Source organism: Nerophis lumbriciformis, linkage group LG17 (assembly GCF_033978685.3).
Source record: "Nerophis lumbriciformis linkage group LG17, RoL_Nlum_v2.1, whole genome shotgun sequence".
NCBI lineage: Eukaryota > Metazoa > Chordata > Actinopteri > Syngnathiformes > Syngnathidae > Nerophis > Nerophis lumbriciformis.
Window position 1 is genome coordinate 29,957,350 of NC_084564.2, and position 15,151 is coordinate 29,972,500.

Genomic DNA, 15,151 nt, shown 5'->3' on the forward strand with positions numbered 1-15,151 from the left:
TTTTTGTGATAGAGTGAAGAATTTGGAAGTAATTCATCATCTTGTGCAATACAATTGGACCACTTGTGTCTGCAGCGATCACTTTGTAAAATAATAAAATAAAAATTTGATTTGTTTGAGAAACTCTCTGTGATGAAATCGAGTTTTATTAGTAGTGTTAGAGAGCAGAACTAAACGTAAATAAATGACGATAGATCGCGTTAGTTATTTGTTCTTTTGTGGTTGCTGTGCCTAAATATAACTACGAAGACCTGCTTGTGCAAATAAACTAACGTCATGTTAAGTCCTAGTAATAAATATTGTGATTGTTGGTCCAATCCACTGTGTTTGTGTTGTCCATTTTCATAACAGAAACTAAAAGCTTAGTTGTGCAGAAAAGCCAAGTGGTTTATATGACACGGAACATCCAGAAAATATCCTTAATATTATTAATAAAGTAGATGAATAAATCTCTCGTAGGCTCAACAGCCTATACTGAGTCTTGAAATCACTAGCAAACATTGCTTAACAACAGGGACATCTATAGCTAAATAATGAGATCAAATATGAACTTCACAGCATAAAAACAACTGCAGACATGAATTGTAGATGAGAATAATATTTGTAGCAGGAAATCAACTGCAAACAAACTAATCCTTTTTCTCATTTGCGTCACAATCACAGCAGCATGGTACTCGTTATGTCAATCAAATATGTTACTTAGCGATGCAGGAATGAGTACAACTTAGTCTTTCACCGATGTTTACTTTGTGGACCCCTCCAGATGTAAATACAATCTGTTCTTCACTAAGTCCCATGTCACGTGAAGTGAGGTAACCTCTTGGTAATGATAAATGGTTTAAATCTTTAACAAATATATTTTTCTTAAGAGTGTAGAAACCCACACCATGTAATATTTTATATTTTTTCAGGATTGCTTTTATATTTGCTTCTAAACGTTTCAAAATGATGAAATGTATAATGCATATGTTCCTTGACTGCATTTAAATGTAGAGTATATGTAGAATATATTTATATCATTTATATATTATATATTATGTATATTATATTATTTATTATCATTACTGTCTATTGTGAGCGAACTGTGGTACTGAACTTCCCCCAGGGATCAATAAAGTACTTTCTATTCTATGAGTCTATGAGCCTAAATCTGCAGGGATTCAGGTTAATAAACAGTAGCTTAGTGGGGCTTAGACCATCGCCTGGAACCCGGATGTGCCTTTAGGACACGTGATTGCAGCCCACCAAGCTACTTTTTTCCCCACTGTACTGGTACTTGAAACAAAACGAAACAAGGTGAACATTATTGTGCCATCTTACATGTTTGACTTGCATAACACATACTTGCCAACCCTCCCGGATTTTCCGGGAGACTCCCGAAATTCAGCGCCTCTCCCGAAACCTCCCGGGACAAATTTTCTCCCGAAAATCTCCCGAAATTCAGGCGGAGCTGGAGGCCACGCCCCCTCCAGCTCCAAGCGGACCTGAGTCCGCTTTCCCACAATATAAACAACATCTACAGTAAAGCAGTCCGTCTGCCGTAAACAGCAATGTTGTGACACTCTTAAACAGGACAATGCTGCCATCTAGTGCATTTGATGAAAGCACTTTTGTGCGTGCCACACAGCAATGCATCATCAGACAAGGTGTTCAGCATGGTTAGAAAGATAGTGACAGAGAATAGAACAAGGATGGACAATTCAACCATTAACTCAACAATGAGTAGATGAGTTTTATGTGTGTGTATATGTGTAAATAATGAACACTGAAATTCAAGTATTTCTTTTATATATATATAGATATATATATATATATATATATATATATATATATATATAGCTAGAATTCACTGAAAGTCAATTATATCTTATATATATATATATATATATATATGAAATACTTGACTTGGTGAATTCTAGCTGTAAATATACTCCTCCCCTCTTAACCACGCCCCCGCCCCCCGCAACCACCCCCCACCCCCCACCTCCCTAAATTGGAGGTCTCAAGGTTGGCAAGTATGGCATAACAGATGATTTATTCAAACAAATGTGAGGACATGTTAGCATTAGTTAGTATGTTAATGCTAAAGAGTGGTTTGTCCAAACATCAAGTATCACTCCTTCATTCAATACCTTTTCAAAAATGTGTGTTGAACTGTGAACTACATTGTCACTCATTGTACCATACTTTATCAGTCTTTTTGCTTAGTTTGGTTCTTTATTCATTATCTATTACCTGGTTTTTAGCCATACACTTTTTTTGAATTTTTTTTATGCAAGCAATATGCAGCAATGCTTCCGTGTTGTACGTGCAATTTCAATGGTATGTGCATTTACAAAAAAAAAGAAAAATCCTTGTTAGGGATGTCTGATAATATCGGCCGATAAATGCGCTAAAATGTAATATCGGAAATTATCGGTATCGGGTTTTTTTATTATCGGTATTATTTTTTTTATTTTTTTATTTTTTTTATTAAATCAACATAAAAAACACAAGATACACTTACATTTAGTGCACCAACCCAAAAAACCTCCCTCCCCCATTTACTACACTCATTCACACAAAAGGGTTGTTTCTTTCTGTTATTAATATTCTGGTTCCTACATTATATATGGGTTGTACTTGTACTTGTATCAATATATATCAATACAGTCTGCAAGGGATACAGTCCGTAAGCACACATGATTGTGCGTGCTGCTGGTCCACTAATAGTACTAACCTTTAACAGTTAATTTGACTCATTTTCATTAATTACTAGTTTCTATGTAACTGTTTTTATATTGTTTTACTTTATTTTTTATTCAAGAAAATGTTTTTAATTTATTTATCTTATTTTATAATTTTTTTAAAAAAAGTACCTTATCTTCACCATACCTGGTTGTCCAAATTAGGCATAATAATGTGTTAATTCCACGACTGCATATATCGGTTGATATCGGTATCGGTAATTAAAGAGTTGGACAATATCGGAATATCGGATATCGGCAAAAAGCCATTATCGGACATCCCTAATCCTTGTTAATTTAAACTATTTTCCCTAAAAGACGCATTGAGGCTAGAAAGTGTGTTTTATTTGATGACTCCATTAATTGAACAAATGAATCAATAAATTACTCGATTAATGAAATAATCAATAGCTGCTGCCCTAACACATTGACTCTTATGTAGTTGAGTTGAGCTGAGTTGAGTATGAGTTTATTTGGAACATGCAAGCATACAACATGATACATCACAATTTCCAGTTTCTCTACTCAACATGTTCAAAAAGGAAGGAAGAAGCAGAGCTTTATTTAATCCTACCCCTTTTATTTTACATAGCAGTTGCTAAAACCTTTGTTCACTTCCTGTTCTCAATTTATTCACAATATACTCCATAAGTAATAACAATAAAATAAATAAATAATACTCGGTGAAGTAAGTTATATTTCATATGGTGAGATGAGTAAGATTATTTTGAAAATGAATGGATGGATGAAATAAACTCAGACTGTTTATCATGGTTCTTCTTGTTTGTACTTTGTAAACACTTTAAGTTTGAAGAGTTTCTTGAAGTGGATCATATTAGTACAGTGTTTGATTGCTTTGCTTAATCCATTCCATCATTTAATTCCACATACTGATATACTGAAGGTCTTAAGTGTTGTACATGCATACAAATGTTTTAAATTACATTTTTCTCTAAGATTATAGTTCTCCTTTTTTGTTGAGAAGAATTGTTGTATATTCTTGGGTAGCAGGTTATAGTTTGCTTTGTGTATAATTTTAGCTGTTTGCAAATTCACTATGTTGTGAAATTTCAGTATTTTTGATTCAATAAATAAAGTGTTTGTATGTTCTCTACATCCAACATTATGTATTATTCTAACTGATGTTTTTTGTAACACCGTTAATGAATGAAGTGCACTTTTGTAGTTATTTCCCCATATTTCTACAGAATAACTCAGATATGTTACACTAGTGAGCGGTAGAGAATATGAAGTGATTTCTGGTCTAGAACATGTTTTGCTTTATTCATTATTGACGTGTTTCTTGCTACTTTATGTTGTATATTTTTTACATGAGCTTTCCAGTTCAATTTATCATCAATCATTATACCGAGAAATTGGGTTTCATTTACTCTTTCAATGTCTATTCCGTCTATTTGTATTTGTGTTTGACTTTCTCTTCTACCGTTACCAAATAGCATTATTTTAGTTTCACTGAGATTCAAAGATAGTCTGTTTTTGTCAAACCCTCTTTTCAATTTGTTAGTTTCTTCTGTTATTATTTGTTTTAGCTTCTGTGTGTTCTCTCCTGAACCAAAACGCTGTTGTATCATCCGCAAAGAATACTAACTTTAAATCTTTTCTAACTTTACAAATGTCATTTATATAGAGATTGAATAATTTTGGTCCTAGTATTGATCCCTGAGGTACACCACAGGATATATTTAGCGTTGTAGACGTGTGTTCGCCTAGCTTTACGTATTGTTTCCTGTTCGTTAAATAACTTACCATACCGTTCTAGTTTTTTTATTAAAATATTGTGATTAATTGTGTCAAATGCTTTAGTTAGATCCATCAACACTGCTGCCGCACATCTTTTATTATCTATGGCATTGGTAATTTCTTCTGTAATTTTAATTAAAGCCATCGAAGTTGAAACATTACCTCTATATCCATAATGGTTTTCTTCGAGTATTCTATTTTTGTTTGTGAAACTCTCTAATCTGTTATTGAACAGTTTTTCAATGATTTTAGAAAATTGGAGAAGTAAAGAATGACAGTCACCTCTATGGAGGAACGGTATGTGGTCATCCTGAACTGCTCCAAAGAAGATGTCCTTTCTGAAGTAGGTCTGCTCCAAAGGGTGCGACGCCAGCAGACCCTGCCTATGGAGGCGCCTCTCTGTAAAAATGAATAATTATATTAACCTACTCTCCAATCACACTTCTGTCCACCATGTCGGTTGTCTGCACTCTTACCTGCAGCGATCAGACGGTCAAACCAGCGTGCCGTGTTGTCGAAGTGGTTTACAATCAGCGGATCGGGACCACCGAGAAGGTCTAGCAGCACAAAGAGATCCTAAACAGTCAAGACAGTATGACCTGTTAAGTGCTGTTGACAACGATGCTTTTAAATAGTAATTATAGTTAGTACTTGATGCAGTACTTTTTTCTTTTTTTTTTACCTTTAAATATCTAGGCGGGTGAAAGGTGAACTGCGTCACGTTGTTAGTGCAACTTAATAAAGTGATTGAACGTGCTTGGGAACCTGTGTCTCCTTGTCCACCATCTGGGTATTGTAGGTTTACATGATTATCACTTCAATGAATTGTTGTTCATTATTCTCCTGTACTAAAAGTGTAGTAGTTTGTACTTACACTTGTACTAGGGCTGGGCAATCTGGCCTTTTATTAATATCTCGATATTTTTAGGCCATGTCACGATACACGATATATATCTGGATATTTTGCCTTAGCCTTGAATGAACACTTGATGCATATAATCACAGCAGTATGATGATTCTACAAACCCCGTTTCCATATGAGTTGGGAAATTGTGTTAGATGTAAATATAAACGGAATACAATGATTTGTAAATCATTTTCAACCCATATTCAGTTGAATATACTACAAAGACAACATATTTGATGTTCAAACTGATAAACATTTTTTTTTGCAAATAATCATTAACTTTAGAATATGATGCCAGCAACACGTGACAAAGAAGTTGGGAAAGGTGGCAATAAATACTGACAAAGTTGAGGAATGCTCATCAAACACTTATTTGGAACATCCCACAGCAGAACAGGCAAATTGGGAACAGGTGGGTGCCATGATTGGGTATAAAAGTAGAGTCCATGAAATGCTCAGTCCTTCACAAACAAGTATGGGGCGAGGGTCACCACTTTGTCAACAAATGCGTGAGCAAATTGTTGAACAGTTTAAGAAAAACCTTTCTCAACCAGCTATTGCAAGGAATTTAGGAATTTCACCATCTACGGTCCGTAATATCATCAAAGGGTTCAGAGAATCTGGAGAAATCACTGCACGTAAGCAGCTAAGCCGGTGACCTTCGGTCCCTCAGGCTGTACTGCATCAAAAAGCGACATCAGTGTGTAAAGGATATCACTACATAGGCTCAGGAACACTTCAGAAATCCACTGTCAGTACCTACAGCTGGTCGCTACATCTGTAAGTGCAAGTTAAAACTCTACTATGCAAAGCGAAAGCCATCTAGCAACAACACCCAGAAACGCCGCCGGCTTCAGTGGAAAAAGTGGAAAAGCGGAAAAGTGTTCTGTGGTCTGACGAGTCCACATTACAAATTGTTTTTGGAAACTGTGGACCTTGTGTCCTCCGGACCAATGAGGAATAGAAACATGCGGCCCGTTCTAGGCGCGCATCTGTGATTGTATGGGGGTGTGTTAGTGCCCAGGGCTTGGGCATTAATGGTGCCATCACATTTGTGAAGGCACCATTAATGCTGAAAGGTACATACAGGTTTTGGAGCAACATATGTTGCCATCCAAGCAAGGTCTTTTTCATGGACATTCCTGCTTATTTCAGCAAGACAATATCAAGCCACATTCTGCATGCGTTACAACAGCGTGGCTTCTTAGTAAACGGACTGTTGAACAACTTAAGCTGTACATCAAGCAAGAATGGGAAATAATTCCACTTCAAAAATGTGTCTCCTCAGTTCCCAAACCTTTACTGAGTGTTGTTAAAAGGAAAGGCCATGTACCACAGTGGTAAAAATGCACCTGTGACAACGTTTTTGCAATGTGTTGCTGCCATTAAATTCTAAGTTAATGATTATTTGCAAAAAAAAAAAAAAGTTTCTCAGTTGGAACATTAAATATCTTTGCAGTCTATTCAATTGAATATAAGTTGAAAAGGATTTGCAAATCATTGTATTCTGTTTTTATTTACCATTTACACAACGTGACAACATCACTGCTTTTGGGTTTTGCACAATTTCAATGAGAGATATGGGTGTGTGGCCCTCACCACAGCTTGCAGCATGGTGTCTGTGCTGCCTGCAGAGTGAGGCGTGCGGGCCATGCGCTCAGCCATGTGACGGGAGCCGTACAGCGAGTCAGTGGCGGTCCATTCTTCAAAGGACTCTTCCCCATCAAAGAACACAAGCTGAAGGGATAACGGAAGCTTCTGCCCAGGAAGAGACGACAAGATAATTGCATTAACATGATGTGTCACCTTATAGACTGCGACATCATCCACTCGTCACAACGGCAGCCATACTGGACGGGTGTAGATTTTGCATGGCAATGACAAACGTGATTTGACAAAGACAAATTATGGCTAATAAGTCTTTGTTAAGCTATCGGAGAGGATTAGATGTTTTTTCAAGAAAACGGTATGATAACAATTGTGGGGTAATTGACAATATCGAGCTCTACGCCGTAGAAAAAAAATAATGGAGCAACAAAATCAGACTCTTGGCGTCAGTCACCTACCCAGATGTCATCAACAACTTTCTCCCATTAATGATGGTGGATTAGAGGCCGTTAGTACTGGTAGCTTACTAGAAATATTCAAATGAATTCCTGTCTGTGTTAATATCAAACATGCCTGCACGAACATCATATATGCAATAGGCCTTAAAAAAAATAAAAAAATAAATCTACTACCAGCATTAGAAAAATAAACCATGCCACATTTTTGCTGGACTTGTATGCCCCCTACATCATAAAACACAATAATCAACTTTATGTTTGAGAAACATATACCTACAATTTAAAAAATGCATAAAGCACACTAGTGTTGTAACGATACCAATATTTTGGTACCGGTACTGGTACTAAAATTATTTCGATACTTTTCGGTACTTTTTTGAACAAAGGGGACCACAAAAAATGGCATTATTGGCTTTATTTTAACAAAAAATCTTTGGGTACATTAAACATATGCTTTTTATTGCAGTCATACTTGCCAACCTTGAGACCTCCAATTTATGACGAAAACGTGACTGCTGTTGTTGTGTGTTGTTACCGCGCTGGGAGGACGTTAATGAAACTGCCTAACAATAAACCCACATAAGAAACCAAGAACTCGCCCTCGATCATTCTACAGTTATAATGTGATTGGGCAGGCACGCTGTTTATATTGTGGGAAAGCGGACGTGAAAACAGGCTGTCGACACGTCACTCAGGTCCGCATTGAGCTGGAGGGGGCGTGGCCTCCAGCTCCGCCTGAATATCGGGAGATTTTCGGGAGAAAATTTGTCCCCGGGGGTTTTCGGGAGAGGCGCTGAATTTCGGGAGTCTCCCGGAAAATCTGGGAGGGTTGGCAAGTATGATTGCAGTTAAGTCCTTAAAGAAAATAGTGAACATACTAGACAACTTGTCTTTTAGTAGTAAGTAAACAAACAAAGACTCCTAATTAGTCTGCTGACATATGCAGTAACATATTGTGTCATCTATCTACCTATTATTTTGTCTACATTATTAAGGACAAGTTGTAGAACATGTATTATAATAATAATAATAATGGATTACATTTTATATCGAGCTTTTCTATTATTAGATACTCAAAGCGCTCACAGTGAAGTGGGAACCCATCATTCATTCACACCTAGTGGTGGTAAGCTACATTTGTAGCCACAGCTGCCCTGGGGTAGACTGACGGAAGCGAGGCTGCCAGTTTGCGCCTACGGCCCCTCCGACCACCACCCATCATTCATTCATCATTAATTCACCAGTGTGAGCGGCACCGGGGAGAAGGGTGAAGTGTCCTGCCCAAGGACACAACGGCAGCGATTTGGATGTCAAGAGGCGGGGAGCGAACCTGCAACCCTCAGGTTTCTGGCACAGCCGCTCTACCCACTACGCCATACCGCCGCCAAATTATTAATCTACTTGTTCATTTACTGTTAATTTCTCTTTTAACATGTTCCATCTACAATTCTGTTCAAATGTAATAATCACTTATCCTTCTCTTCTTTGATACTTTACATTAGCTTTGGATGATACCACACATTTGGGTATCAATCCGATACCAAGTAGTTACAGGATCATACATTGGTCATATTCAAAGTCCTCATGGGTCCAGGGACATATTTACTGAGTTTATAAACATAATATACATTCTTAAAAAATGAAAGAAGATGTTGTGATGCCAAAAAATATTGACGTAATCATCGTAGTATCGACTAGATACTACTATGATACAGTGGATGTCAGGTGTAGATCCACCAATGCCGTTTGTTTACACTTTGATGCCGGTGAGCTACGGTGTGTAGTGAAGCATGTTTAGCTATTCCTCATCCTGCAGTGATAATGACACGGGGGCGTGGGTTGGGTGGTGTACCTGAACATTTCAGAGGGGGTATAGTACCGAAAATGAGTCATTAGTATCGCGGTACTATACTAATACCGGTATACCGTACAACCCTAAAGCACACACTAACATAGGGGAATGAGTTTGCTTTTTTTGCCTTTTTGTTGACAATTTCTCTGTTTTCTATCATCGGTTCTCGATGACAGCTGGTAGTAGAAAGAATGATGTTGTACACCGCCCACTTTTGTTGGAACAACCGACAATATAGCAATGAACCCCCATTTGCCAGCCATCCTAAACTTGAATGTCAATGCGGTTTACTTGCATTCACCCATCCAAAATGGCCACTGTCTTCAAAATCGGGAGTTGTATGACATCACACAAAAAGGGTCTGTAACAGTGGTTCTTAACCTTGTTGGAGGTACCGAACCCCACCAGTTTCATATGCGCATTCACCGAACACTTCCTTAGTCAAAAATAAAATATTGTTTTTTTTCAAATTTATATGTCTTTGGTAACACTTTAGTATGGGGAACAAGTAACAAAGACTTAATTTAGAGTTATTTGGACACTAGGGGAACATATTCTAAGTAATAAAGACTTAATTTAGAGTTATTTGGTTAGGCTCAGGGTTAGAGGGTTAGGGTTATAATAAGGCCATGCCGAATAAGGCATTAATAAGTACTTAATAATGACTAGTTAAGAGCCAATATGTTACTACCGTATTTTTCGGACTATAAGTCGCAGTTTTTTTCATAGTTTGGCCGGGGGTGCGACTTATACTCAGGAGCGACTTATGTGTGAAATTATTAACACATTACCGTAAAATATCAAATAACATTATTTAGCTCATTCACGTAAGAGACTAGACCAGGGGTCGGCAACCTTTACCAGTCAAAGAGCCATTTTGACCAGTTTCACAAATTATAGAAAACAATGGGAGCCGCAAAAATTTTTGGAAATTTTAAATGAAATAACACTGTATACAAAGTTTTTTATTTGCTTTGTATAAACCAGGGGTCTCAGACACGCTGCACACACCTTTATGTGGAATTTGAAAGCTGGTGCGGCACGCGGGTTTTAAATGAATGGCTCAGCGTCATGCGCGCCGTGATGGTAGAGCATATAGCACCCACTAAACAGCCAGCGTGCCTGATCAGCCACACGTTGTATGGGGCTTCCGCTTGCTCACGTAGGTGACAGCAAGGCATACTTGGTCAACAACCACACAGGTCACACTGACGGTGGCGGTATAAAAAAAAAACTTTAACACTCTTACTAATAATGCGCCACACTGTGAACCCACACCAAACAAGAATGACAAACAAATTTCAGGAGAACATCTGCACCGTAACACAACATAAACACAACAGGACAAATACCCAGAATCCCATGCAGCCCTAACTCTTCCGGGATACATTATACACCCCCCGCTACCAAACCCCCCCCACCTCAACCGACCACAGGGGGGGGGGGGGGGGGGGGGGGTTGATGTGTGAGGGAGCAGGGTTGGGGTGGGGGCGGGGTTTGGTGGTAGCAGGGGTGTATAATGTAGCCCGGAAGAGTCAGGGCTGCATGGGATTCTGGGTGTTTGTTCTGTTGTGTTTATGTTGTGTTAAGGTGCAGATGTTCTCCCGAAATGTGTTTGTCATTCTTGTTTGGTTTTGGTTCAAAGTGTGGCGCATTATTAGTAAGAGTGTTAAAGTTGTTTTATATGACCACCGTCAGTGTAACCTGTGTGGCTGTTGACCAAGTATGCATGCTGTCACATACGTGTGCAAGCAGAAGATGTATATTGTATAACAAGTGTTGGGCTGGCACGCTGTTAATACAGTTTGTAGAGGGCGCCAAATGTTGTACCATCATGGCACGCCCTTATTATAGCCATAAGGGTGAAAATCGGTGAATATTAATCCCGGGAGTTTTCTGCGAGAGGCACTAAAATCCGGAAGTCTCACGGGAAAATTGGGGGGTTCAGCAAGTGAGCTGCTGAGCCGCATCAGAGTGATCAAAGAGCCGCATGCGGCTCCGGAGCCGCGGGTTGCCGACCCCTGGACTAGACGTATAAGATTTCATGGGATTTAGTGATTAGGAGTGACAGATTGTTTGGTAAACGTATAGCATGTTCTATATGTTATAGTTATTTGAATGACTCTTACCATAATATGTTACTTTAACATACCAGGCACGTTCTCAGTTGGTTATTTATGCCTCATATAACGTACACTTATTCAGTCTGTTGTTCACTATTCTTTATTTATTTTAAATTGCCTTTCAAATGTCTCTTCTTGGTGTTGGGTTTTATCAAATAAATTTCCCCCAAAAATGTGACTTATACTCCAGTGCGACTTACATATGTTTTTTTCCTTCTTTATTATGCATTTTCGGCCGGTGCGACTTATACTCCGATAAATACGGTAATTTGCATGTTAATAAGCAACTAATTAATGGTGAATATGTTCCCCATACTAAAGTGTTACCATGTTTTTTTACTGGTGCATAAAATGAACCGTGCATGAACATCACCTTGTTCAAACAACAAAACCAACACAGTGCATAAACTCACAACAAATTACACACCTGCAAACCAGTCAGCTGTTGCCGTATCCGTAATACGCCGATAGGGAGAAGTTTGTATTTACACGATGAGTCGGGTGTGTTTTGACCTCCGCCAAACCCCTGAGGCCGACTCACCGAACCCCCAGGGTTCGATCGAACCCAGGTTAAGAACCACTGGTCTATAAACAACAATACTTACGCGTGTGACCATGATTACACTGACCTGTTGTTTGACGGACCTAAGCTGATTATCCAGAGAGGTCGCCAGTTCCAGGATCATAGCACAGGGCACCGCCGAGTCACTCGCCGCAATAAAAACCCTCTTCGGGGCGCGCCTGTCTGCAGGCAGCGCTTTGGAGTCGTAATGGCAAGTCAGCAGCAGTCGACGTGGAGCTGAAGGGTCCAGGGTGGCGACAATGTTAGTGAAGGTGACTTTTCCACGAGGAGTCGGCGATTGGAAGGAGTCCAAGTGGACGTCCCAGCCGGCAGACAGGGAAGACAAGGCGGAGGTGATGTGCTGAAAGAAAAGAGCGGATTAAACAAGCACGATGGAGACTATGTTAGTAACGAGGTGTACCTGCTGTACAACCAGGCTGCCTTGTGTGCCGGGAAGCCTTTCTATCAGGATGGGCTTCAGGTGAGTCTCCCACAGACGAGTCCCATCCACTTGGGACGCTAAACGGCGGATTTGAGCTGGAGAAGACTTACTGGGTTTGTGCAACAGCTGCAGAGGAGAGAATAATACAAGTTATAGATATAATATACAACAATGTAAGATAAACTTTGACCAGACTAATATGTGCATTCTCTGCCCTGTATACATACACATACAGTCACGGTCAAAAGTTTACATACACTTGTAAAGAACATAATATCATGGCTGTCTTGAGTTTACAATAATTTCTACAACTCTTATTTGTTTGTGATAGAGTGATTGGAGCACATACTTGTTGGTCACAAAAAACATTCATGAAGTTTGCTTCTTTTATGAATTTATTATGGGTCTACTGAAAATGTGAGCAAATGTGCTGGGTCAAAAGTATACATACAGCAATGTTAATATTTGCTTACATGTCCCTCGGCAAGTTTCACTGCAATAAGGCGCTTTTGGTAGCCATCCACAAGCTTCTGCTTGAATGTTTGACCACTCCTCTTGACTAAATTGGTGTAGTTCAGCTAAATGTGTTGGTTTTCTGACATGGACTTGTTTCTTCAGCATTGTCCACACGTTTAAGTCAGGACTTTTGGAAGGCCATTCTAAAACCTTTATTCTAGCCTGATTTAGCCATTCCTTTACCACTTTTGACCTGTGTTTGGGGTCATCTGACATCACATGGACAAAGATAAGACCTTCTGGAGGAAAGTTCCGTGGTCAGATGAAACAAAAATGGAGCTGTTTGGCCACAATACCCAGCAATGTGTTTGGAGGAGAAAAGGTGAGGCCTTTAATCCCAGGAACACCAAAGCATGGTGGTGGTAGTATTATGCTCTGGGCCTGTTTTGCTGTCAATGGAACTGGTGCTTTACAGAGAGTAAATGGGACAATGAAAAAGGAGGATTACCTCCAAATTCTTCAGTACAACCTAAAACTATCAGCCCGGAGGTTGGGTCTTGGGCACAGTTGGGTGTTCCAACAGGACAATGACCCCAAACGCACGTCAAAAGTGGTAAAGGAATGGCTAAATCAGGCTAGAATGAAGGTTTTAGAATGGCCTTCCGAAAGTCCTTACTTAAACGTGTGGACAATGCTGAAGAAACAAGTCCATGTCAGAAAACCAACAAATTTAGCTGAATTACACCAATTTTGTCAAGAGGAGTGGTCAAAAATTCAAGCAAAAGCTTGTGGATGGCTACCAAAAGTGCCTTATTGCAGTGAAACTTGCCAAGGGACATGTAAGCAAATATTAACATTGCTGTATGTATACTTTTGACCCAGCTGATTTGCTCACATTTTCAGTAGACCCATAATAAATTCATAAAAGAAGCAAACTTCATGAATGTTTTTTGTGCACAACAAGTATGTGCTCCAATCACTCTATCACAAACAAATAAGAGTTGTAGAAATGATTGGAAACTCAAGACAGCCATGACATTATGTTCTTTACAAGTGTATGTACACTTTTGACCGCGACTGTATATAAATTATTAGCGTGACACATGATTTTTGATCACTGTTTTTGTCGTAGATTCGGCTGATTGCACGAGCTCAGTGCTCTTCACCCTCCTATTTCCATGCTTTTTGCCTTTTGGTTCGGGCAGCTTCTGCCATCAGTGTGTGAACGTGTGTGTGAATGTGATGTAGGGCTTTTGCTATTGTGCAGGTATAGTAAAGCGCTATATAAATAAAGACCATTTACCAATTATTTTTCTTTTTGTTTCGTGTCTATGGATGGTGCAAGCATTGATTTTCATTGCTGTATGTAGAAATGGCTCCACTGAAATGGCAGCTGGTTACATCAGGTATGTGTTCTTTACTGTCTGTGTCCTTTGTGATCTTTAATGTTTCCCTCTTTGTTTTCATGTCTTACCTTTTATTTCAGTACTTTTTGAATCTGAACTGCAACCACATAATTTCCCCGTTGTGGGATAATTAAAGTCTACCCTATCCTATTTTAAAACAGCAGTGTTCTCCTGTCATATAGACGTAAGAGAGGATCTTTTGACTAGGGCAGGGGAGTCAAACGTACAGCCCGAGGGACGGATCAGGCCCGTGGAACAGGTTTTATCCGGCCCGCGGGATGAGTTTGCTAAGTCTAAAAATGTACCTGAAATTTTTAAGGAAAGAAACAGCCGTTTTAAATGTGTCCACTGGATGTCGTAAACAGTCGAGGAAAATGATCAAACTACATAAATAACATACTGTAATTTGATTTGATATGATTTTTTTATCTTGATAGATTGACAATGAACACCAATGAGTTGACTGATGAACATTATCACATCATTTCTTTAGAAAATATAAATAACGACAAATAAAGTATATATACTATTAACCGCAACAGGTAAGTGTAACATCACACTGCAAAAACTGAAATCTAAATATCTGAAATAAGGGTGATATTTGCTTATTTTCTCTTTGATAAGATAATTATTCTCACTAAGCAGGTTTTATATTAGAGTGTTTTACTTGTTTTAAGGGTTTTGGTCCTAAATGATCTCAGTAAGATATCACAGTTTGTTGCTGAGATTTTATGACCTATATTGAGTGAAACATGCTCAAAACTAGAATAGCAACTGTTGCAAAGCTGTGTCATCAACACTCACAAGTATAAAACTACTTTTTTAAAGTAATAATTTCTTATTTCAAGCA

The 15,151-nt window shown here is 38.8% G+C and overlaps 1 protein-coding gene across 3 annotated transcripts in view; it reads right to left on the reverse strand.

Moving 5' to 3' along the window:
• qpctla (glutaminyl-peptide cyclotransferase-like a) overlaps window positions 1-15,151 on the reverse strand; it is a 26,883-nt gene that overhangs the window by 8,666 nt on the left and 3,066 nt on the right. For all 3 annotated transcript variants that reach the window (XR_009816624.1, XM_061973037.1, XM_061973036.1), the window contains 5 exons: window positions 12,419-12,565; window positions 12,065-12,358; window positions 6,994-7,152; window positions 4,964-5,063; window positions 4,770-4,886 (listed from right to left, as the gene is read on the reverse strand). Coding sequence is in view for 2 of the 3 variants with exons in the window: in XM_061973037.1 (XP_061829021.1) it covers window positions 4,770-4,886; window positions 4,964-5,063; window positions 6,994-7,152; window positions 12,065-12,358; window positions 12,419-12,565 (817 nt within the window). In the remaining variant the exon portion in view is untranslated. The remainder of the gene's footprint in view (window positions 1-4,769; window positions 4,887-4,963; window positions 5,064-6,993; window positions 7,153-12,064; window positions 12,359-12,418; window positions 12,566-15,151) is intronic.